Source organism: Pipistrellus hanaki (genome assembly GCF_964339955.1).
Source record: "Pipistrellus hanaki genome assembly, chromosome: 3".
NCBI lineage: Eukaryota > Metazoa > Chordata > Mammalia > Chiroptera > Vespertilionidae > Pipistrellus > Pipistrellus hanaki.
The window spans coordinates 25241044-25265918 of record NC_140505.1 but is presented as its reverse complement, the minus strand read 5'-3'; the positions used below and the strand labels follow the sequence as shown (position 1 = coordinate 25265918).

At 46.8% G+C, this 24875-nt stretch overlaps 1 protein-coding gene across 1 annotated transcript in view; it reads right to left on the bottom strand.

The window, feature by feature from the left end:
- GAS6 (growth arrest specific 6) overlaps positions 1-3379 on the bottom strand; it is a 46718-nt gene extending 43339 nt beyond the window's left edge. Inside the window, exons 1-2 of the mRNA XM_084879838.1 lie at positions 3063-3379; positions 2610-2776 (exon numbers count right to left, since the gene is read on the bottom strand). Coding sequence (XP_084735964.1) covers positions 2610-2776; positions 3063-3141 — 246 coding nt within the window. The 5' untranslated portion in view covers positions 3142-3379. The remainder of the gene's footprint in view (positions 1-2609; positions 2777-3062) is intronic.
- Positions 3380-24875: the final 21496 nt, after the last annotated feature.

Sequence of the window (24875 nt, the reverse complement as noted above, 5' to 3'; positions counted from 1 at the left end):
AAGGAAAAGGAAAACAAGCCAAGGGTCAAAACCAGACAGTAAAGCGCATGGTCTCCACAGGATGCAAGGTGCAGGTTAAAATGCGGGGCTTATAATCCGACTAACGGGTTACAGAGGTAAGTAGTCCAATTTGGGAAGCTGATAAATGATGGGGGGGAAAATGTAGTATTTGGGGGTGGAGGTTGGGTTGGGAAGGAGGACAGAATTCTAGGGTGTTATAGAAGGTGTTGCTATGAAAAGAAGTTTACAAACTTCTGATGGGACTGGAGTGTAAGAGAGGACAAACCCCCTCCCCTCAACCCCTCAACCCAGCACTGGAGCAGCTCAGCTGTGCCTTGGAAAAGGGGGGCCAAGACCTCACAGGGATGTGCAAACCAGTCAAGTATTGGGTTAGTGAACACGTTCTATTTTTTTTTTGTCTCCACTCCATACACGTGCAAATAAAATTAAAATTACAACATAAGAGCAATTAAAGTGAGAGAGGGGATCGACATTCTGGGAAGAGTGGCATGATGGTTAATGCCCAGTATGTCAGGCAGGAAGGGAAAGCCAGGTCAGGGTTTTTCTGTTCTGGGCAGGCAGGGGCTGGGGTGGGTAGGGCAAGCTAGGGATGGTTGGGTGGGTGGCAGCCTTGTTGCTCTCCACTCCTGTCGCCTACAAGTGCCATCACACACTTTCTGCAGAGTGAATGTTCCAGGCTAGGCATGTGGACGGAGAACACTGCACCTGTCACACAACCTCACAGCTGGGCAGGGACCTTGGGTGGCCAGGCACACAGCTCTGCCACTAGGAGCTTCAGAAATCCTCTGCAGAGGCATGAGTCATTGGGCTATTAGGATTCATTGTCAAAGGAAAGGGACAACAGTGCGGCCGGAACAGACCCGCAAAACTGCTCCATAGGACAGGGCTGGAACTGTGTGTCTATTGCCACTGAAGGCAGTAACGCTGGAGAAAATAACCCTATCATAGCAGAGGCGACAGCTAACGGTGCCAGAGAGAACCACACTGTGGTGGTCAACCGTTTTAGAGCTTGTTTCCAGAAGGGATTATCAAGTCAACTGATCAGAAACACAAGTCCAAAAGGAGCCTGCATCGGTCACACAGAGCCATCCGTTGACTGCATGAGACATGTATTTCATTCCAGAGAATTCTTTAAAAGAAAAAAACCTGGTAGGACCAAAAACAGCTGTGAAATCACCCTGACCTCACAGCACAAAGTGATGTAATGTAAGTCCACCCTATTTCTTTCACTACTACTTTCCCAAGTCACTTTCCCCGGAACAGACAGACACCCAGGGCTTTCACCGAGTCCCTCAGGTCACAATTACCACGAATGCTCTCACACATCCCCTCTCCCTAAGATCGCACGGCTCCTGCACAGACGCCAGGTCCACACCTGGGCTGCTCCTGCCTGCACTTGGCTGCCTGGCGCCCTACAGTCTCCAAGGACATTATTAATAGAAATATGTCCTAAGCCAGCACCATGAGGCTTCTGCAATCACCGGCTGTTTCTAAAAGAACACCTTGCTGAAAAGGGCTGGTGTGTGTGTGTGTGTGTGTGTGTGTGTGAGTGTGTGTGTATGCTTACTATTCCTGTAATCATATTTTGGGACCTACTGCTACAAGCCGTTTCAGTCTATATATATATATACATACATACATATATATATATACAGTTGATTATATATAATATATATAGTTGATTATATATAATATATTATATATATGTAAAATTGATTTTAGAGAGAGAGGAAATGAGAGGGAGAGAAAGAGGAAAATATCAATGTGAGACAGGCTGCCTCCACATGTATCCCCACTGGGATCAAGCCTGAAAGCTGGGCATGTGCTCTGACCGGGCAGCAAACCACGACCTTTCAGAGCACAGGACAACTCTCAACCAACTGAGCAACACCGACCAGGACCCAGCCCTCACATCTTTTAATTCCTCTTTCAGGCAAACCCTCTACTCCTCTTCATGAGGATCAAGAAGCTCCACTCCTCCGATCCAGTTAAGGGAGAGGAGAGGTAGGAAGCTGTTTTATAACCATGGTATTTTTTTTACATTTTAAAAACGGCCTCTCGTTTATTCTGAGGAGGTGTCCTAGATGGCATATTTCCCTGAAGGTGGCTGCCTTGGGGGTCTACTGTAGAGAATGCAGGGTCTCCACGGGACCCCCGCTCCAAGATCTGTTTCTGCCTCCAGCTAACAGGAGCACCTGGGGATCACCTAGACCTAGAGCATTGGGGCTCAAAAGGTGTGGAGGAGAGGCTTGAGGGCGAGCCGGAGTCCAGATACCCCAGATTCCTGACCTTCCACATTCCCAAACGCAATGTCCCCGTATTGAAGAGTTCTGGGCGTGACTTGCAGCAACGTCCCCACGTCCCCACGTGAAGGAGACTCAGCTCAGACTCTGCAAAGGGACGTCTGAGGAACTCGGGGACTCCGTACAAGGGCGCGCACGGATGGATGTTCGCAGAAACGCAGTGCTGCAGGGACAGCACTCAGGTGACCTGGCCGCTCCCGTCCCGCCCCGGCGTGGAATCCCCGAGCGCCAGGGGCACACCTCCCCGCTCCTCCGCCTCCCTCCCCCGCCGGCGCCCGCACTCACCGTCTCGGGGTCGTTCTCGAACACCTCCCGGGCCTCCTCCTTGCTGCACAGCTCCTCGACGCACTCCCTCTCCAGGTGGCCCTGCTTGGCCTCCTCAAAGACCTGGTACGCGCGGCGCTGCCTGGGCCGTAGGAACTGCGCCGCCTCGCGCGCCCGCAGCATCACGGCTGCCGGGACGCGAGTGGGAGGACGGCGCGGGGAGGCGCGCGGAGGAGGAGCGGGGGGAGAGAGGGGAGAGAGCGGGGGCGCGCTGTCAACCGGGGCTCCCCGCGCGCTCCGTCCTCCCCGAAGCGGGCCCGGGGATGCAGCGGCGGGGCGGGAGCGCACGGAGCAGGGGCGCACGGGCAGGGCTGGCACGCGGGCACTGGCGCTGCCCTTGCCCCCCGGGCGGCGGGGTCCTTTGGAGAGGGTCCCCGGATCGGCCCCAGCCGCGGCACCCCGCGCGGTACTCACTGTGCGCGGACTCCGAGGCCAGCAGGAGCAGCAGCAGCACGGTGCCCAGGGCGGCGGCCGGCCCGGGCGGCGGCGGCATGGCGAGGCCGGGGACCGGGGACCGGAGACCGGGACCGAGACCGGGGAACGGGAGCCGGGAGCCGGGAGCGCGCGCGGTCAGAGTGCCGGGGAGGCCGTGGCGAGCCGCGGGCGCCGCGGGGCGGTGGCTCCGGTCATCCCGTGCGGCGGCTCTGAAGGTCACATCCCGGCGGCGGCGGCGGCGGCTGCAGCAGCACCCGGACTCGCGGCGGGTCTGGGCGGCGGCGGGGAGGCCGGGGTGGCCGGGGCGGGGCGCGCGGCCGGGGGCAGGACTGGCCTCGGGGCCGCGCCGGGCGGGCGGGGCCGATAGCTCCCACCCGCAGCCCGGCGCCCGAGCTGGTTTTAGCTGGGAAGATCAAAGATTGAAGGGGAAACCGGTCACGGGGCGTAGCTACTTCTCACGCCGGCGCTGCTGAGACTGCTAGGGGAGCTTCTACCAAATCGGCAATGGAGTGTATTAATCCGAAGGGGGTAGAAATAAATAACACCCAGGTACAACGGTGACCAGGTACTAGAATGTGATCATTTATTACTATTAAACCTCTTTCCCACCCCACCACCCCAACTCAAATCGACCATATCCTTTTTGGATTCTTCATTCTTAGGCAATTTTTCTCAAGACTTAAAAACCACACACAAACACACACACACACACACACACACACACACACACACACACACACACGACAAACTGAGGTCAAATTGAATCCCAATGAGGGCCAGGAGTGACATTGAATTATATTCCCTTCTGTAATCTGTGTTTTCCATAATGATGACATTGAAAACATTGAGGTTTCCCAGTGGACATTTAAGCTGAAAGCAACATTGTGCTTGTTCACAGAAACCAAGACTTTCTGTCTCTCCTTCCCACCGTTTCGGAAAGTTATAGGCAAACACACACAAACAAAATCAAAACACAGCAGACCACTCAAGGGGGAGTGTGTGTGTGTGGTGGTGGGGGGGGGGGGGAGCAGGCAGTGTGGGCCCAGCATGCAGGAAGAGGGGGTCCTGGAAAGGGACTGGCCTCCGGAGAATCCTAGTCTGATACCCCTCGAACCCCAACATGATGAGAAAGGGGCAGCAAGTCACCTCCTCCTCAAATGGTTGGTCATTTTGCTTGTGGGTCCAGACCCATTTCTTCTCCCCTTTCACAATACGAGAATGAAATGCCATTGTTGGTTCAATTATTTTAGGTCATGGGTTTAAAAGTAGGTTGCCAGAAGCCAGTTCCAGCAAGTCATAATTTCAAGAGTTTCATCAAAGGGTTGATGGAACATGGGGACACAACAAGGGCTGAGTCACATATGTTATTGCCTATTGGAAATGGCTAAAGGCTTTTCCCCAAACCTAAAAAGGATGCATTAAATTGCTTTCTTGTGCCAGACAGCTCAGGGCATCTTAATCTACATGTTATTGCCTCCTCCTGGCCAAACTCCTGAATAGAGGAGATAATTCCCGACCTGACAATGGATTCTGTACCTAACCCTGCCCTTTGAAGTGTATATCTCCACCTTGCCTTAGGACAATGGTGTTAATAAAAAGCAAGGGGTCCTGAGGCAAGGAGATCTTGGTTTCTTCAGCCAAGCTCCTCTGCCACCCCACCCCTCCTCCTCCAAATGCCTTTCAAAATTAGGTTTCATCTCTGAACTCTTTATTAATTTATGCAAGGCCCTTCTCCAAATTTCCTGAACCCTTCTAGATGCCGGATCAAGACCATCAGCGTTAAATGGTGCCCAACGTCCGGCATTAGTAGGTTAATGAGCATTAATACATTAAATTCGGGGAAGTGAATTCACGTGAGGACCATCTTCAAATAGAATTAACAATTTCATAGACAAGTCATCTGCATCTGTGTCTGAACCAGTCACAAAGCACTCCCTTGTCAGCTAGCAACTCATGCAGCCTAGTGATGAAGGTTCTGCAAACACTGCAGAACTTAGAAAGACTTGTGTTGGGGCACTTCTGTTCATTATTTCTTAGGGTTCTAAACCAGTGGCCCACAGATAGATTTCAGGAAGTGTGCAAATTACTAGAGATTGTTAGCAATTAGTTTCTGCATCATTTGTGTGTGTTTGGAAAGGAGATTTTTTAGAGCGCGTGTAATTCTCAGAGGCTGATCCTAGTAAGAGTGAGTATCCTGGCCTCTGTTATGTCCCTCTAGAAGGGTCTGTGTGGGTGTGGGCTCACTGCTTCAGGTGACCAGGCATCAGTATGGTCCCACTGGATGGAGCTTTTCAAGTCCCCTGACCTGTTAGCATGGACCTTCCTCTCTTTCCCCATTCACCCCTTCCACTGAGTTGGTATCCCTATAATTACCATACCTCCCATTATGCAGAAACTTCTTTTAATAAAATGCATTCACACTTGCTCATTGTGGTTTTGATAACTATGGAATGCAGAAAGCAAGCATGGGGAGTAGTGGAGGAGATCCGATCCATGCTAAAGTCCACAATTTTCTTTCTTTTAAAAAAAATATATTTTATTGATTTTTTTTTTTTTTTTTTTTTTTTTTTTACAGAGAGGAAGGGAGAGAGATAGAGAGCTAGAAACATAGATGAGAGAGAAACATCGACCAGCTGCCTCTTGCACAACCCCCACCGAAGATGTGCCTGCAACCAAGGTACATGCCCTTGACCGGAATCGAACCTGGGACCCTTCAGTCCTCAGACAGACGCTCTACCACTGAGCCAAACCGGTTTCGGCTAAAGTCCACAATTTTCAACCTAGTTACCAATGCAGGAAAATAGATAAGAAGTAAATTGGATAATGTATTCCGAAATTGGAAAGAGTTGTTGGGCACTGTATTATATTGATATAAGCTGAAGTAGCAATGATGAAGTAGACAGCTTACCTCCACAAGGGGCAGGTTAGACCCAAGGCAATGGATGTTTTCTGTGGACCACCAGCCTGTGGTCAGGAGGTGGAGAGCCAGTGGCTCTTTCTAAGGATAAATACTGGGATGAAAGTGTAAAGGTGGGGTAGGAGGTGGAGTTGGAAATGAGGTGTTTGTAGGGAAATTAAAGTTCTGTATTCTTCTGTCATCACACCTGTGGGTGATGATTTCAAGGCAATAAAACCATTTATTTAGGTGTGCACTCAATAAATGTGAATTGAGTACAGCTGACCCTTGAACAACTTAGTGCTGACCCTCCCCACATATAGTCAAAAACTCATGTATAAATTTTGATTCCCCAAAAACTTAACTACAGTCAGCCCTAGGTATTCAGGGGAGATTGGTTTCATGACCCCCGACTCAGATACCAAAGTCTATGGATGCTCAAGTCCCTTATATAATATACCACAGAGCAACGCAAAGAATCAGCTCTCTATATCCATGCATTTCCAACCAGAGATCTAAAATACTGTTTCCTACCCAAGGTTGGTTGGGAATCTATGGATATGAAACCCAGGAATATGGGAGGCTGACAGTATATTTATTTCAAAAACTCTGTAAGTGGACAATTCAAATCTGTCTATAACAGCATAATTCAAACCCATGTTGTTCAAGGGCCAAGTGTCTTAAAAGAAGACATTGTGCCGTGTGCTGATCAGACCATTCACAATTGGTTTTCATTTGTTTGATTTTTTTTGAACAGCTTTATTGCTGTATAGTGATAATACAATATATTGCTCACATAAGTTTTGATAGATCTCTGATGCATGTATATCCCTGTGAAACCACCACCATAATCAAGTTAGGAGCATGCCCAACCCTCAGAAACATCTCCTCATGCCTTTTGGTAAATTCTTCCTCCTGAACATAAATCCTCATACCCACCACTAGGCAAAACCACCGACCAGCTTTCTGTCACTATAGAATAGTTTGCATTTTCTGGAGTTTTACATGAAAAGTCGTAGAGAATGAAGACTTTTTTTTTGTCTATATTCTCTCACTTAGCAAATTTATTTTCAGATTCATCTACATTGTTGCATGTTTTGATAATTTATACCTTTTATTACTCAGTAGTATTCTTGTGTATGGGTGTTAAAATTGGTTCATCATTTACCTGTTGTACATTTGGCTTGCTTTCAGTTATTGATTATTACCAATAAAGTGGCTATGGACATTTGCATACAAGATTTTGTATGCATATAAACTTTCATCTCTCTTGGGGATATATATCGAAACAAAATGATTGGGTCATATGATAGGCATTTAACTTTTTAAGAAAGTGACAAACTGTTTTTGAAAGTGATTTGTCATTTTACATTCTCACCAGCAGTGTATGAGTTCCAGTTGCTCCACATCCCCACCAACGCTTGAGATGGCTAGTCATTTTAATTTTAGCCATTCTAGTAGGTGGCTTGAATTTGCACTTTTCTAATAATTAATGATGCTGTTAATAACTAATGATGTTGTTTAATGTGCTTATTGGCATCCAAATATATATACTTTTTTATGAGGTCTATGCTTAAGTTTTCTCTTTTTTTCCCTTTCTCTTGGGATGTTTGCTTTTCCGAATAGTGAGTTATTTGTTGAGTATTAAGAGTTCTTTAAATATTCTTGATATAAGTCCTTTATCATATGTGTGATTTGCAAACAGTTATTTCCAATCTGTGACTAGTCTTTTCATTCCATTAAAGAATGAAAACTCTGCTTTACCATAAAGCAGAGTTCTTACTTTTGAAGTACAATTTATTATTTTTAAGAGAATCCTACTTTTGGAATCACATTTGCCTAACCGAAGGCCACAAAGACTTTCTTCCCGAAGTTTTGTAGGTAAAAGTTTTGCATTTGGGATTATCATGCATTTTGAATTTGTTTCTACATATTTTATAGTTTCATTCTATTGTAAATGCTTTTTATTTCAATTTCTGATTATTAAAACACTTGATTATTATATATTTACCTTCTATCCTACAACTTTGCATAACCAAATTGTTTGTTTCATTGCTATTTTTGGTAAAGTCACTAAAATTTTTTACATAGATGATCATGTTATTTGTAAATATAGACACTTAACTTTCTCCTTTTCAATCTGGGTGCTTTTTACTTCTTTTCTTGCTTTATTGACTGTCTACCAACCTCCACTACAATGTTGCGTAGAAATAGTGGTAGTGGGTATCCCAGTCTTGTTTCTGGTCCTAGAGAAATAATTCACCATTAAGTGCAATGTTAGCTATAGGATTTTCATAGATGCATTTTATCAATATGAGGAAGTTTCTTCTATTAATAATATCATGTGAGATTATAAAAATTAGGAATGGGTATTAGATTTTGTCAAATGCTTTAGCTGCATCTATTATAACAGTCCTATGGTTTTCATTTTTTTCATTTATTAATATGTGAATTGTCTTGATTGATTTTCAGATATTAAATAAACAAACCTTGCATCCCTGGAATAAACCCCACTTGGTCATGATGTATTTTTTTTATTTTTATTTTATTTTTATTTTTTATTTTTTTTAATATATTTTATTGATTTTTTTTTGACCCCCTTCTTCCCTCCCACACATCCCCTCCCTCCCCAGAGTTTTGTGTCCATTGGTTGCACTTATATGCATGTATACAAGTCCTTCGGTTGATCTATTATCTCCCCCAGAGCAATTTACGAAAGAATAATACATCTTGGTCATGATGTATTATTCTTTTGTAAATTGCTGTTAAGTTTAATTTGCAAAAACTTAATTAAGAATCTTTGCATCCATGTTATGATGGTATTTCCTTTTCCTTTATTATCTTTATCTGGCTTAGTATCCAAGAAATGCTGGCCTCATAACATTAGTTTGTAAATGTTTCTTTCATGGTTTGCAACCCACTGGTAGGTCTTGAAATCAATTTAGTATTTTGTTAACCCACAGTATTTTTAATGATACAGAATAGATGGATGATATCAGAGTTTATTAGACATGAGTTCGTCATTTCCACTCTATCTGTTTTCTGAGTGTGCACTGGGTCATGATGTAAAATGTAATTATAACTGTGGATGTGGTAAAAAAAAGTTTGAAACCCTGCTCACCAGAGTGAATGAAGGTGGTCAGATCTTGTTAAGGTGAAAATCCCTTTGTGGAAAAGTCCTTGGGAGCCTTTGCTCAGGGTGACCAGCTTATTCTGGTTTTCAAGGGAAGATTTGTTTTTAACATAAAAAATCTTTCTGTAGAAGAAGATTTTAGCTCTCCCTACCCTGTGCCCTTGGGGTTCCTTTGTAGCCTGTTACTGATGGTGGTATTGAGTACTGAACATAAGTGGTTGTAAGGAATGCTGTAGAGATCTTCCCATAGAAGCAACACCCATTTCCAGGCAAGGCTGCCTACCATAGCCTGGTTTAACCCCTCCCTAGTCTGAAACGTAGAACCTCACCTTTGTGAGTCCTGATTCTAGTCCTGGTGAGTTTGCTGAGCAGGTGCAGGGAAAGGGAAAAGGGGGAGGGATGAAAGAAGGGAGGGGAGAAGATGGGGCAGGGCTGAGGTGCATGGTGGGAAAAGGAGGACCTTTAAATTGGAAATACACAGTTCACCTCTTCCTCTTAATGTGACCTTTCCCAAGTCACTTTTATTCTCCACCCCAAACTTCCTTATCTGCAAAATAGCATGACACGTCCTAATAGTTGGGGCGTAGCATGGCAATTCAATTCAGTGAATGGCAACTGCTTGGCATGTCCAAACAGAAGCCATGTCTGTGACTCCCCAGCCTTGCTACAGCCACACGGCTTCCACTGCCAACTCCCTGCTGGTTTTAGAAGGAAGGAAGAGGGTGACGGTCTCATTATTGAACACGTCTACTGTAGAGGTTAGTTCATTCCAAAACCTTCTTATGCTCAGGTCTAGTACAAGGAACTGCCATAACGAATCACCCTAGAGGCATCTTGTGGGAGCAGAGGATCATGGAAAGGGTGCGGCTGGATGGATGATGATGCCAAGTGGGGTCACCGAGACATCCAGCCAGCTCCATGGCTTGCCAGTCTGTGGGGACCCCAGAAGCAGGGATGACGAAGGGAAGCATAAACATTTTGCCACAGTCATCCTCATGCACCTGTGTTTGCACAAAGCCTGTGTCCTGGGATGCTGTTGCCCAGGGATAATCACAGTAAGACTTGGAGATTTCAGTAAAGTGTTGCTTAGGGCCAGTTTGGCTGCATGAGCAGAAACTCAATGCCAACATGCTTACACTGCAAATGGGAATGCATTGGTCTGAGTAACTGAGAAGTCCAGCTTGCGCTGACCTCAGGGTTCAAGATGGGATTTCTCCTGAAGTTCTGTTTCCTCTGGGAGTTGGCTCTGTTGGCACAACCGCTCTCAGCTTGCAATGTCCTCATGTCCGGAGGAAGCTCCCATGGTTCCGCTCGCTCCCACTGTGATCCAGGGATGAGTCGGCTGGCCTTGCGTGGGCTGCGCCCCCACTCGTGATCTATGGGACGCGCATACACTGGCTCTAACTGGAAATACGCCATGTGATCAGCAGCCCTGAGCGGCAGGGCAGAGCTCCAAAAAAGAAAGGTTGCTGGGCAGATAAATGCAACAGATGCCCCTTATTTAGAAGAATAACGTTCTGTATTGGAGGTGCAGATAAATGTACTGTGATATAAAAGTTTACATTTTTAGAGCTTTCAGTAACTTTTTTTCAGAACATTTTTTCCCTTCTGGCTGATAAGAAAAAAAATACTTGTTAGAAAAGCTTGTGAATCAGCTTAGACGTGTATTTTAAAATTCTGAAAACTTGGCATTATTTTGTAGGGCTTGATCTGTCTACTCTTTGCTGCTGTGTGAAGAGGGCCTCCTGGGAAGGCACATGGACATTCTTTAAATTGTCAGCTGAACCCGAGGCACTGGCAGAGTCGTGTCTGGGTAACCTCCCTCCCCACAAGAGGTCGAGGGGTGTTATTCAGTTTCTGACTTACCTTTGTCCCGGTGTCTGCAGGGGCGGGTCTAGATATGTAAATCCAGCAATGCTAGGGCCTAGTTAAAAATGCAAATAAGCTCCTTTGACCCTATAAAACAAACCTGCTGGGTGGCTCTGGTGCCTGCTGCCTCTCCATCAGAGAGGATGGTGCCCACCTAGCTCCCAGCTGGATGAATCTATTTCTGCCTCTGGTCTCTTTCTTTCTTTAATTTCTTAAGCCCCAGTTCCTTTACTCAGGAGCCTGACTGTTTCCTTTTCTGTGATGGAGATGGACGCGGAAAGGAGAGAAACACCCCCCACAGCTGTGACCATCTAATGGAATCATAGTCCCCAGGAAACGGCGTCATGGGGTGCTGGACTGTGGCATCTGGCACTGAGCGATGTCACCGTGGAGGTGGGTAATGTCACATCCCCCATTCATTACACCACATACCAGGTGACCTTTTCCTTTTATAATTGTGACAAAGATCTGTATTTTTGCAAAGACAACCAAAACATGTACTTTTTGCACCCATTTAGCGCCCCCAATACATTTTGTTAGCTAAGTAACTCCGAACAAACATACTTCAAGTAGATTTCAAACTGAAGTCTCCCCTCTGTAAGGGGTTCCTTATCAGTCTGGCTCTATGAAGGCCCAGGAGGGGTGGGTATGGAACTTGTTGGTCGAAAGCAGGAAGGTCTTTGATGCCGACAAAAACTCTTTTTGGAGGCCTCTTCCCCAGCCCTGAGGTGGAAGAGAGCCAGCATAGCCAGCATACCTGCTTTTACCGCCAAGGCTTCGTCAGAGGCAGGGGTAATCTTGGCAAAAGGCCCTTTGGCCAAGAGCAAGAGCCTGGGGCTGCTGGCTGTAGCTGGGCCGCCTGCACCACACTTTCTCTTTCAGGAGGGAAATCAGCCAGATCTACACGGAAAGCAGGTATGTTCCAGAAGCTTGACCTGGATACTCTGCAGCTGGGCCCGCAACACCCAGACATTCGGGTCTTGTGACCTCAGGAAATCAGGCGCTGCTTTCAAGGACAGGAAGCCCCAAACTGCCCCCACCATGCTTGGCACCACTGGTACTTCCTTTTTCTGAGACTCTAAGGCTGAGTTCGCAGATGGGCAGAGAGCACCCTCCCCCTTCACCCAAGGGTCGTCTTTGCTGAAATCCTTCTCATTTGAGATATGAAGGGTGAGGACCGAACATGTCCCCATGAGACGCAACAACACATGAGGGCTTCTTGATGATAATGTTCTGAGGACCAAACACTCCCGCCGGGTGGCCTGCCCCTGGAAGAGGCGGCCTCGAGATGTCCCAGAAGGAAGTCAGAGCACTCCGCAGCACTTGGCAGTGCTCAGCCGGCGTCCCCACTCCCCAAGGGACAAGGCTCATGCCCTGGAAGTCTGGATTCACATCCTCCCATTGAGACTGCTCAACTGTCAAAGTTATGACTCATGGCCTCTCACCACCATCCTTCCAGACTGGGCCAAAGCAGGGACACACACACACACACACACACACACACACACACACAGGCATGAAACGTGTGGTGCGTTCAGCACAGGAGAGCTGGGTTTGCTTTGAGCTGCTGTTTTGCTGGACCTGCTGCTTGGAGCTTGCTCTTGCTCTTCTGAGGCTAGATCTGGTCTCTCCCTCCTCAGAAGTGCTTTAGTGTTTCATTTGTGGATTCCTTCAGGTGCTTGAGGGGTTGGTGAGAGTGGGGAGAAGAGCTGAAGAAATGGGGGGTGCAAGGTCCTGCTTTGGCCATACCGACTGGCATCCCTCGTGTTGATGTACAGAGGTGCCCAAGGCCGTGGTGACCCTTGGGGCTGGAGAGTGTGTGGAAGTCGGGGGTGCTAAACGCCCTGCCTTGTGCAGACAACCTCACCCACAAATTCACCACACGAAATGACACGTGTGCCTCTGTTGATAAATTCTGGAATGGGGGCGGGAGGAAAGCAGAGGAAAGTTGAGGGGTTGGTGTTCTCAGCTAAGGCATTTGGACCTTCTTTTGATGGAACAAGGGAGCCATTGAGAGTTGTGGGGAACTGAAGTGCCATGTGACTGTCTTGGTCTGTATGGGACCATCCTTTCAGTCCCAAGTTTGACCGTGAGTGAATGCCCAAGCCCAACAAAGGGCCTTTCGTATCCCCTCATGGCCCACGTGCAAAGGACAAGCGTTAGATGATGGGCCTCCTGCATCTCTTGGGTCCCCCCAGAAATGTCTGGCTCAGGTTTCTTTGAGGTTCCTGAAGGAAGGAGGCACCTGCTGGGAGGCCCAGCCTATGGGAAGCTCTGGAAACAAAGGCCCATCAAGGCAGTGGACAGCTAAAGGCTTCACCTAGACGGCGGCCCCAAACAAGATGCTTAGAGTCTAAGGCACATGTGTCAAACACAAGGCCCGTGGGCCAAATCCAGCCCGCCAGGCCTTGCAATGTGGCCCGCACCGCGCTGTCATCACTGCACTCCGCTGTCAGTTTATGACATTGTCAGTTTATGACTGTTCAGTAAACCATTCGGCCCGCGATTTAGGCTGGATTTTAGATTTTGGCCCCTTCTCTGATTGAGTTCGACACCCCTAGCTAAGGGAACCGCCCACGAACCATGGTTTCTAGGATAATCGGCAGCTTTCACAGAACCTGAGAGAGAGAGATGCCATATTCTAGGGAAGGTCTTTTTTGAGGATAAGCTGTGAGCACTTGTTTCTAGGAGGGGCCTCAGAATGTCCTGGGTGAAGCTGTAAAAAGGAGGGAGGAACTGCCGTATGCCTCGAGTGGGGGATGTGTGTGGAAAACACCATCTCCGTGACTGGGTGGTAGTCGGCCCGGGGACATGCTGCTTACAGAAGCTAAGGAAGGAAGGGGGAATTCCCTATTTGCTTTATTCATATCTTTCTGCACTTACTGAACTTTTCACAAGGAGCATGTATTACTATAACTAGTAGAGTTTACAAATACCAACGAAGCCCTCTGGGGGTGAGCATTCACTTTTGCATAAAGAGGAACTTTTATAGAAACTTAGAGGCTTTTGAAACTCCTAGGGATTCCCTGAGTCTTGTTTTTTAAGACTGTCCATGACTTCTTTTAGGTAAACATTCAATGACAAAGCAGACCTGGGGCCTGGCTGGGCATGCTAACTCTTCCACCATTCTCCCCAGTTTCAACCCATCAAGGGCCCAGGGTGGGCCATGGCCCCTCCACGGCAGGGGGCAGAGCAGGGGCCCCACTTTCCCCCCTAGAGACTACGGGAGCAGCCTCTGTGACCGAGGCACAAGGATATGTGAGGCCTGGGGCTTTCCACCCAGACAAGACCCACGCTCAGCTGAAAGCGTCTTTCCTGAGTTGTCTCTCTGACGTTCCGAGGCCAGCTGTGAGGCCAGCTGTGTGCACGACGTGCATGCGACATGCCAAGGTGGCTCAGGCTAAAGCAACCTAATTGCAGGGTCATTAGGATTGCTTGGTTTGTTGGGGTGAATTACCTGATTACTCACTGGACGGCTCCCTCCTCTTATCTGTAACAGTCATCAAGGATCTTTGAAAAGTCATATAACTTAGTTTGTTCACTTGGAAAATTACACCGATAACCATCTTCCCTGGCAAATGGTCTCTGAAAACAGAGGCGGCTCACTTTGTTTTGACAAGAATTAGGAGGTGGTTCCAATGTTTCTGGAGAAGGCACTGATTGGTACTGCTGAGCCCAAGCCTGGCAGCATAAAGGAGCAGGTGATGGTTAGGGTCTCTCAGGGGAAGTGGGGCGCCCGCTTTGCCCCCTGCCTTGGAGGGGCCATGGCCCACCCTGGGCCCTTGATGGGTTGAAACTGGGGAGAATGGTGAAAGAGTTAGCATGCCCAGCCAGCCCTTATGTCTGCTTTGTCATTTAATGTTTATCTAAATGAAATCATGGACAGTCTTAAAAACAAGACTTAGGGAATCCATAGGACACATGTGTCAAACACAAGGCCCGCGGGCCAAATCCAGCCCGCCAGGCCTTGCAATGTGGCCCGCACCGCGCTGTCATCACTGCACTCCGCTGTCAGTTTATGACATTGTCAGTTTATGACTGTTTAGTAAACCATTCGGCCCGCGATTTAGGCTGGATTTTAGATATTGGCCCCTTCCCTGATTGAGTTCGACACCCCTACCATAGGCGTTTCAAAAGACTCCTCTCTTCAAGGGGGGAATGGGGAAGAGTTTTTAGGGAAACCAAGTAAAGGCGTAGAAAAGGAGTTTAGTACTCGTCTCTCCCTTTGAGTCTAGGAAGGAAGTGTGGTTGCATGATCTGGTAAAATCAAAACTGGGCTTCAGCATGGATGTCGGCTCCCCACTTTTTCTCTCATAGGTGTGTCCCAGATGCCTTTCTCCAGGAGAGGAAGGATTTAAATGCAGCTCAGTACCGTCAGCCGTGGGGATGGCAGTGGAGTATTTTGGTCGGATCCGCCTTCAGGGCTGGCTAGAAGCCGAGGAAAACGTGATGGAAGGCGGCCTTGGGAGGAACGGAGTCATGCCGTGAGCTCAGTGGGAACACACCCACCAGTGCCGACAGAAACGGAATCCTGGACGTGAATGCTGGTGACACGTAAACAAAGTTATTAAAAAAAACACAAAAAACCTGTGGCACACATCTCCTCACGGGTGCTGATGTTTGCTGAGCCCTGCAAGTTTAAAACAAAATGATGAGCTCTGCCTTAATTAATCTAAAAAGAGGAACTGTTTTCACGTGGAGCTTGAAGAGGTCTAGAAATGTTTGGAGAGTATCCAAAATATTTATAGGAGCTTCCCGAGCCTGTAGGATTGACTCAGCTATTTGAACACATGAAGAGTCAGTTTTTAACCTTCACTGACCAGCCAGTTGTCACGCTCAAGGCACCACGGTGGAGCTGCCACGCCCCTCTCAGCACAGCCAGCCAGACTCAGTCCTCAGGAAGGCTGTGCACGTTGGGTGTCAGTGTCCTGGCCACCAAACAAGGATCAAGATCGTGGTGTTAGAGGCCCCATGCCCCTGGAGGCTTCAGGGGAGGATCCTTCCCGCCTCTTCCAGCGCCTGGAGTTTGCCAGCAGACCTTGGCTGGTAGACGTGTAACTTTAATCTCTGCCCTTACACAATCTTCTCTCTGTGTCTCTTCTCTTCTTATGAAGACACCAGTCATATTGGAGCAGAACCTCATCTTAACTAGTTACATCTGCAAGGACCCTGTTTCCAAAGAAGGTCCCATTCTGAAGTACTGTGGGGTTGGGACGTTAGCACATGCATTTGGGGTGACACCTTTCACCCATTACATTAGGTGATGATGGCAATGCTGGGAGAGCTTCGCAGGGACATGTCTGCCCCCCTGCATGCTTCAAAGGGGAGATCGTGGCTCTCCGTTTCCCTAGGAGCCAAGTGGACCCATCTTCTGGGTACTCCCGCCTGAGCTGCTTTCAGGCAATGGTTTGTTCTTCTGGCTTATGGGTGTGACATCATTTCAAAGCCTGACTCTTACTCAAATATAGAACGAACAAGTGTCAAAGAGTTAGTAACTTGCCCTAGCCTGTGTTGCTTAGTGGTTAGAGTGTTGGCCCACACCGAAAGGGTCAAGGGTTTGATTCCCAGTCAAGGGTACATACCTGGATTACAGGTTCAGTCTCTAGTTCCAGTCAGGGCTTGTGCTGGAGGCAACCAATCAATGTGTCTCTCTCACATTGATGTTTCTCTCTCTCCCTTTGTCCCTTCTACCCTCTCTAAGAATCAATTGAAAAATATCCTTGGGTGAGGGTTAATAGAAAAAAAAAAGAGATTAATTAACTTATTAACAAGGGAACCAGGAGGTTGATAAAGCTTGTTTAAAGAGTATTTAAGGAGCAGGGCATTCACAGATGTTAAAGGAGGAAGCTGAGAGCAAGCAGACAGGGTCAGATACAAAATTGGTAAATATCTTTCAAGGCCATTTATATAAAGTGAATGTATCTTTTCCTGTGGGCAGAAATTATTAGCCTCTTTACCAGAAAAGATCAGAGTCCTCATGTAACTGACAGAGTCTGAATCTGTAATTCATAGTAAATAGCCATGTGAGGCCAAGCATTTTGCTGCGATGATGAAACAGCCTGGTGGGGCCTGGGAAAGAACATCCCAGTGTGACAGTGGAGAGACTCACCACCTGCTCTCTGACCTTATTTCCAAGCGTGGAGATAAGCACTTACCACAGATGATGGTATGGCCTCTGTGGAGAGGCCATCGTGTGCATCAGAAAGTATCTTGGAGAACTCTTCACCACGAAGGGCAGTGGTCCTCAACCTTTCTAATGTCGCAACCCTTTGATATAGTTCCTCATGCTGTGGTGACCCCCAACCATAAAATTATTATGGTAATAATAACTGTAATTTTGATACTATTAATGAATCATAATGTAAATATCTGTGTTTTCTGATGGTCTTAGGCTCTACAGCCCACAGGTTGAGAACCGCTAGCAGGGTCACCTTACAGTTACACCATAGGAAAACACAGATATTTACATTATGATTCATTAACAGTAGCAACATTACAGTTATGAAGTAGCAACAAAAATAATTTTATGGTTGGAGACACTACAACATGAGGAACTGCATGAAAGGGTCGTGGCATTAGAAAGGTTGAGAACCACTGATGTAGGGTGTTATCAATCAGCCTTTAATCCGCTCTGTACTCATGCTGCATCCATGATTCTAGATAATCAGAAAGACTGCACTTGGGCCAAATTCCTTTACAAAGAAATGCTCGGTGGATACATGCCAGCACTCGGTTGGTAGACCACTGAGTGGATTTGGGCAATGTGAGCCCGGAGATGCCTCCCCTGGGACCACTCATGTTCACAAAAGGTCAGTTTGTTGGGCAATTCGCATTTTGGTATTTATCGGAGGAGGGAATTCTTATTGAAATTTCTTTTGGGGAGCCAAGAATAGGCACTTGGACTGTGGCATTTATGAAACAAATTCCAGGTACAACCAATAAATTTGGTCAAGTTCTTAGAATTTATAGTGAGAATCAACCCTCCTCTGTTACGCTGCCCTTTGGGATATGCTGATGGGATGTGCTTATATTTCATACACAGGGCACCCCAGGCCTCAAGGTGGGGCTTTCCCTGAGTCAGGCAAGTAGATGCAGGTCATGGAGGTGGGGTGTGAATGCAGGCACCCTTCCTTCTAGTTCCTACAGGCTAATCCTTTGAGTCTGCCAACACACCACATGACCTGTCTGAAGGTGGAAGGTAAAGCACAAGCTCTCTCGGGATCTGTTCCTAGAGTTTTGGGGCTCAAAAGTGGAACCAGCTTCATAGCAGTTAGTGTGCAGTCTCCTGATAAAGACCGCCTGTCCTCTCATCCCTGGTACTTTCCTTTGTTGAAGATCCTCTGGTATTTAGTCACTCCTCATCCTCCTGCAACTCAAAAAACCCAAGGTTAGAATTGCCTATTTGCATGACATAGGACATCTCCCAGGGATTGGGCCAAGAGTAAACCTGGCCAGTACTTGACATTGCTTCAAGCAGTATTGATTTACTGGCCTTTACACAACCAGTGTCCAGTTAACCGTCCCAGGAGGAGCGAGAAGCAGCTCTTGGAACTTTGTGACGATCCGTGTGTGTACACGGTGTGGCAAATGGTGGGCACGTACTGAAGATGGACATATAAGGAGAAGGCCTGTGTCAGAATGCTGAAGCCTTCCTCCCATTCCAGGTTTGTAGGGTTTGGAACAGGCATGATTTACACATCACACAAAAATGGATTTTCTTTTACTGGCTTTTTATTGCAAGAGGCAAGGGGAACACAACCAATTAGTTATGGTCGGTCAGAGTTGCCAAATCCTATATGATCACAGAGGAGAGAGAGCTAAGTAGGGCTTAGGAAAGCACATTTCATTGGCCCCAAAGGCAAGGAGATCAGTATATTCTGGTGCCGAGAATGAGCTAATGATGTCCAGGGATTTAACAAAATAAATGGCTTGTTGAAGTTATACCCGCTAAAGTCATGGTTTGCCAAGTGTGATGCAGGCAGCCCTGGAAGCTGCTACATTTTGGAGGGAGGATGCAGAGGCCGGAGCCAAGGAGACAGAAATGCCTGCCTGCTCCTCTCCAGGCTGCAGAGGAGTCCGGTCTCCCCTCCCACCGCCTGAGAGGGTTCACTTCAGGGGGCTGACACCCCTATTTACTGTGTGCTTGTTAAGGATCATAGACATGTAAAGGGATTTAGGTTTGATTTCATGCACCTGCATGTGAGTCGATTCATGTTGGAAATGCAGAAGGAAAGTGGTAGCACTACCCTCCTTGTGTGTATTTGTAAACTAGAACTACTGGTTGAGCGGAAAGCTTTAATTTTTATGAAACTCAGGTTGCAAACATGGTCTAGTGTGTTACTGTCACTGTCATTTACACATAAGATCCCTGTCTTGATGCATTTCTCTGTGTGTGTAGGTTCAGAGGAAAAGAAGTTATTTTACAGAAGAAACATGTTGAGTGCTTACTAAGGGCCAAGCATTGTGCTAGGTGCTGGGAACCCCAGATCTGTGGGCATCTGAGAATCATGAGGTGCTGTTGGCTGAGGGAGGGCCTGGTACACAGCTACCTCTTGAGTGTCGGTTGCATTGTTTAAATTACTTCGCTTTGTTACATTGTGCAGATGAGGAATGCCACGCTCAGCGAAAGTATTTTGCTTAGTGTTCGAAGCAGAAGTGGTTGAACTGAGTTTGGATCCAGTTCCATGGGCTCCAGAGTCTCTCCAGTCCTCTTGCAACGACCCTTCCTGTGATCCGTGGGGTGGTGGGGAGGTGCTCTCATCTTTTACATGAAGAGAAATCTCCATGTCATGTCACTGCTAGGTCATGTTACTGACTGGTCCATATCGTTGGGACCGCCTTCAGAGGGCCCAGCATCCATCACGCAGCAGAACCAGGCCTAGGCCAAGAGTGTGCAGAGGGCACCCCCAACCTCAGCTGCTCTGAGGACATAGTCACATAGCCAGGAAATCATGGAGCAGCAGGAGTGGAGGGGCCTGGGTCCACGCGCTGCCTCATGAAGCTGTTATCCCAACAACTTTGATCTACCATGAGCAAGAAATGGACTTCCTAGTTCACTGATAGTCATTGTGACTTTGGGGCTCTTTGCTGGAGCAGCTTAGCCTTGACCTCCAACCTGGTACAGGGTGGAGGTGGTGTGTGAGTCCAGGTATCTTTGACATAGCAGTTGCTTTTTTTTTTTTTTTTTTTTTTTAATATATTTTATTGATTGTTTACAGAGAGGAAGGGAGAGGAGAGAGATAGAGAGCTAGAAGCATTGATGAGAGAGAGACATCGACCAGCTGCCTCCTACACATCCCACACTAAGATATGCCCGCAACCAATGTACACGCCCTTGACCGGAATCGAACCTGGGACCTTTCAGTCCACAGACCGACGCTCTACCACTGAGTCAAACCGGTTTCGGCTACACACACAGCAGTTGCTTTCAGGATGCTGCAGGGACTTCCCTTGCAGGTGCTCAGGGTCGCGGGGACCACCAAACTGCTCCCAGGCCTCTCACAGGCATGTGGCCTCTGTCAGTGTCAGCAGGCCCAGTCCCTGTCTGCCACATCTCCCGCAACCGTGGCACTTTTGTGGGTCCCTCCTCCGTTCCCCTGTGCCCTGGGCTTCCCGCCAGCCTCACCCTGGTACTGACATCACAGTTGAGAGACTCTCTCTGGGAGGCTGCTGTGGGAGAGTTTATTTCAGGTCGTGCTTGTCTCCCAGGGCTACAGAAATCAGGGTCATGTCCTGATCCAAGGCTCTATTTGACACTTCTGGTTTCTGTTTCTAAGCGATGGATAAAATGCAATAGAGTGAGAGTAAATAAAGGGACATTTGACCTTTGCCAACATTTGGGAGGGAGGGAGGCGGGAGAGGAAGAGCCTTAATAGTGTGTAAAGTGAGAACAAGGGCTGTAAAGACTTTACAGCTTGTTTGACATTGTGGGCTTGGCCTTTACAACCCCCGGGGCTGGCCTCAGGCACAGCTGTGTTTCCTCTGAGGGTGACTCCGAAGAATGCAGTCCACCGAGTCACAGAGCACAGAGTCCCTGGTCAGTGTAGCACCCTGGAAACATTGAGAAGGTCACCTAGGTTCTCTTAACTTTTCCAAAAGGAGACCAGACTCTCAGGCCAAGCAAAAAAATAGGGAGTGCCGGCCAAAGAAATGTTTTGTCCAACTCCATTTATCTGATTTTACCAGCATGTAGCGCTGTCTTATCAAAACAAGTCGTTTCCGCTCTGTGAAACGAGACAGAAGTCTTGATAAATGTGGTGGGCGCTGGATTTAGCAAAAGACGGGTGTTGCTTTCCCTTGCCTTGGGTTGGTCAGTCTGTGGAAGGTGACCTTTTCTGTCCTTGGTTGGGGGTGGGTGGGTGGGATGTGTGGCTTGGGGTTGGGACTGTGAAGATGGAGGTGACACAGGTGAGCAGGCAAGCACAGACTTCCATGATCACTGGGACTTTCGCTTTTGTCCACCCTTTCTGTGCTTAAGGTCTTTTGAAGCATTGTGTATTTCATGTTTGCTCCTAGACTCCTCTAAAAAAATGGAAGGTGTGCCTGAAAAAAGTTGATGATTTTTTATTTTATAGAAGAGGAAAATGAAGGCAAACATTATACAGGTAGACATGGAGATGGTCCTTTAAAAAACATGTCCCGCTACGGCCTGAGGTTTAGACAGACAGCAGCAAATTGTTGAAGGTGAAGTGTTTTCTGTGAGCTCCTCCTCTTCACTATGAAGAATGGGCACCGAACACTGTGCAGAGTCACCTCCTGAAGTTTAGAGCTGGGATCAGAGATGTCCCACCTCCTGGCTCAGGCAGTTAGCTGTTAAAAGACAATACAGGGGAAATGAATTCACAAAACCTTTTGGAATTCACACATTTGTGATGTTTATTATTCAAACTTTCAAGCATACACAAAGCAGGGGACAATGTCCGGAGCCCTATGAACTATGATAGTACCATGGCCATAATGCCAGCCCATGACCTGCCTTGTTTAGTCTGCACCACACCCATTTCCTCCCTGGGTTATTTTAAGCCAGTCCTGGATGCCGTGTTATTTTATCTATAAACATATCAGAAAGTATTTCTAATAGATAAGAACTTAAAAACCCACACACAGCCACAAATCCATATTGGCAACTAAGATAATTGGCAGACTCCTTAAAGTAATCAGACAACTGTGATCAGAAGTCCCTGCTTGTTTCACAATATTTTTAAGTTGCTAGTTTGTTCCTCTTCCCCTCATTAGGATCTTGTAATCGTTTCATCTCTGGGCCAGGCCCTGGGCTGGACACAGCGAGGGGATATCAGGGAAGAGGGACAGACGGTACCTAGTAGCAGGTCAGTGCTGTGGGAGGCACATCTGTGAACAGGGGCACGTTGTGGCAAGACATAGACCCTTAGGGAATGTGGTCACCCTCCAAGCATGGTGGCGTTTGACAAAGAGAAATGCAGTCCACCTGGAGGCATCCGTGCACAGAAACGCAAAGTCGACCATGTGTGCTGGAAACTAAAAGGCTCATCGGCCTGAGAGGAGGATGTGGAGGCTGGAAGCCCTGCTATTGGGTCGGCAGCTAAGTAATTGCGGATTTTTTAAAGAAAATCAAAGACAATTTTTTCATGGAACTAAATAACTTTATTCTTTAATGCATTGCCCATTTTGATCAATGACCTTTTGCCATCTTTCAGGCAGCATCATAATCCCACGTTCAAAAAACTTCTGTTTTTTATTAGCAAAAAACTGAATCAGGTACGATTTGACATCATCATCATTATTGAAATTTTTACCATTCAAGGAGTTTTGTAAAGATCGAAACAAAAAGTAATCAGATGGTGCAAGGTCAGGACTATATGGTGGATGTGGCAAAACATCCCAACCAAGCTCCATTAATTTTTGCTGAGTGACCAAAGATGTGTGTGGCCTTGCATTGTCATGATGGAATACAACACCTTTTCGATTTGTCAATTCGGGCCGCTTTTCTTCAACTGCATTGTTTAATTTCGTTAGTTGTTCAATGTAGACATCAGAATTGATCGTTTGGTTGGGTGGTAAGAGTTCAAAGTAGACAATTCCTTTGTAATCCCACCAAACTGATAACAAAACCTTCTTTTGATGAATATCAGCTTTTGATGTTGTTTGAGTTGGTTCACCTGGCCTGCTCCACGATCTTTTCCGCTTGATATTGTTGTAAACAACCCATTTTTCATCGCCAGTTATCAGTCGTTTTAAAAATGGATCATTTTCATTACGTTTCTTTAGCAAATCGCAGCTGCTAATGCGTTGCGTTAACTGTGATTCTTTCAGTTCGTGAGGAACCCATGTATTGAGCTTTTGAACATAGCCAAGTTGTTTTAAGTGATTTTCAATGCATGTATGTGATACATGAAGCTTCTCTGCAATCTCACGTGTTGTACTGTGACAGTCCGAATTGATTATTGCTTTGATTAGGGCGTCATCAACTTCAACTGGACGACCAGAGCGTCTTTCATCTTTGAGTGAAAAATCACCAGAACGAAATTTGGCAAACCAATTTTGACACTGCCGTTCTTTTAAGGCTTCGTCACCATAAACAGCACATAACTTTTTATGAGCTTGTGATGCGTTTTTCCCTTGCGGAAATAAAAAAGCAAAATATGACGAAAATGTTCCTTTTGATTTTCCATTTTTCAACGAAAGCCAAACAAAAACTACAAAACAGATCAAAAAACTTTTTTTACTGATTAACAGCTGAATAGCCAACTATCAAATACAAAATGTGTTTTACATTTGTACTACGTCTGCAAACCTAAAAATTCAACTGAAGCCATATATGTGTGAAACCCGCAATTACTTAGTTGCCGACCCAATAGAATTTGGACTGTATTGGGATGTTGAAGTGTTCCAATAGGAAACTTGCTAGATGGAAGCATTTCCTCCCAAGGGTCTGCATGTTTCTGGCTTTGTGAGCCTCAACACCCGCCCTCTCTCCCGCCCCGCCCCCCCACCCCACCGACACACACACACACACACACACACACACACATAGACACCACCACCACCATCACCACCACCATCAGTGTGGTACCTCTGCCCAGTCTTCTATCTACACCCATCCAACCCCATAACTGAACTTGCCCTCTGGCCTTGGGTTAGCCCAGGGATTGAATCCCATGGTGTAGTCTCTTACTTTAATAGAAAGGAGACACATGGAAAATTTTAAATATCTATGTGCAACTATGATCTGTATTCTGGCTTGTAGGGATCTCTGGTTTATAGCCCGATCTTTAGCATTGGCCTGGAATATCATTGACATCCAATAAGTATGGAATGAAAAAATTAATTTTGGGGTGTGGGTGGGGTCTTAAAACAACACAAATTCATTATCTTACCGTTCTGGAGATCAGAAGTCTGAAATGAAAGTGTCACAAGACTGCTTTCTTCTGGGGGCTTCAGGGAGAATCCACTTCTTGCCTTTTCCAGCTTCTGGAGGTGCCCATGTCCCTGGGCTAGTGGTGCCTTCTCCATCTTCAAACAAGCAGCACAGCATTTTGCAGTCTCTCTCTTGCCTCCTGGCTCCTTCTTTCTCTTATAAGGACCCTTGAGAGTTCATTTGACCACCATAATAATCAAGATCATCTCCCATCTCCAAATCCTCAACTTAATCTCACCTGAAGAGTCCCTTTTACATGCAGGGTAACATAGTCACCAGTTCTGGGTATTTGGATGTGGATGTCTTAGGAGAGTATTATGCTGTGACCACACAAAATACATAAAACTTGGTACTATTTGGATCAGAGACACATTCCCAGGGTAGGGTCCAGGTACTTCAAGCTACACTCTTTCTTCAGATGGCTTGTTAGAATTCTGTTTTAGTGTTGTAATATACATTTCAAACTAAAGTTCAGATAAACCATTCAATGTCAACAAT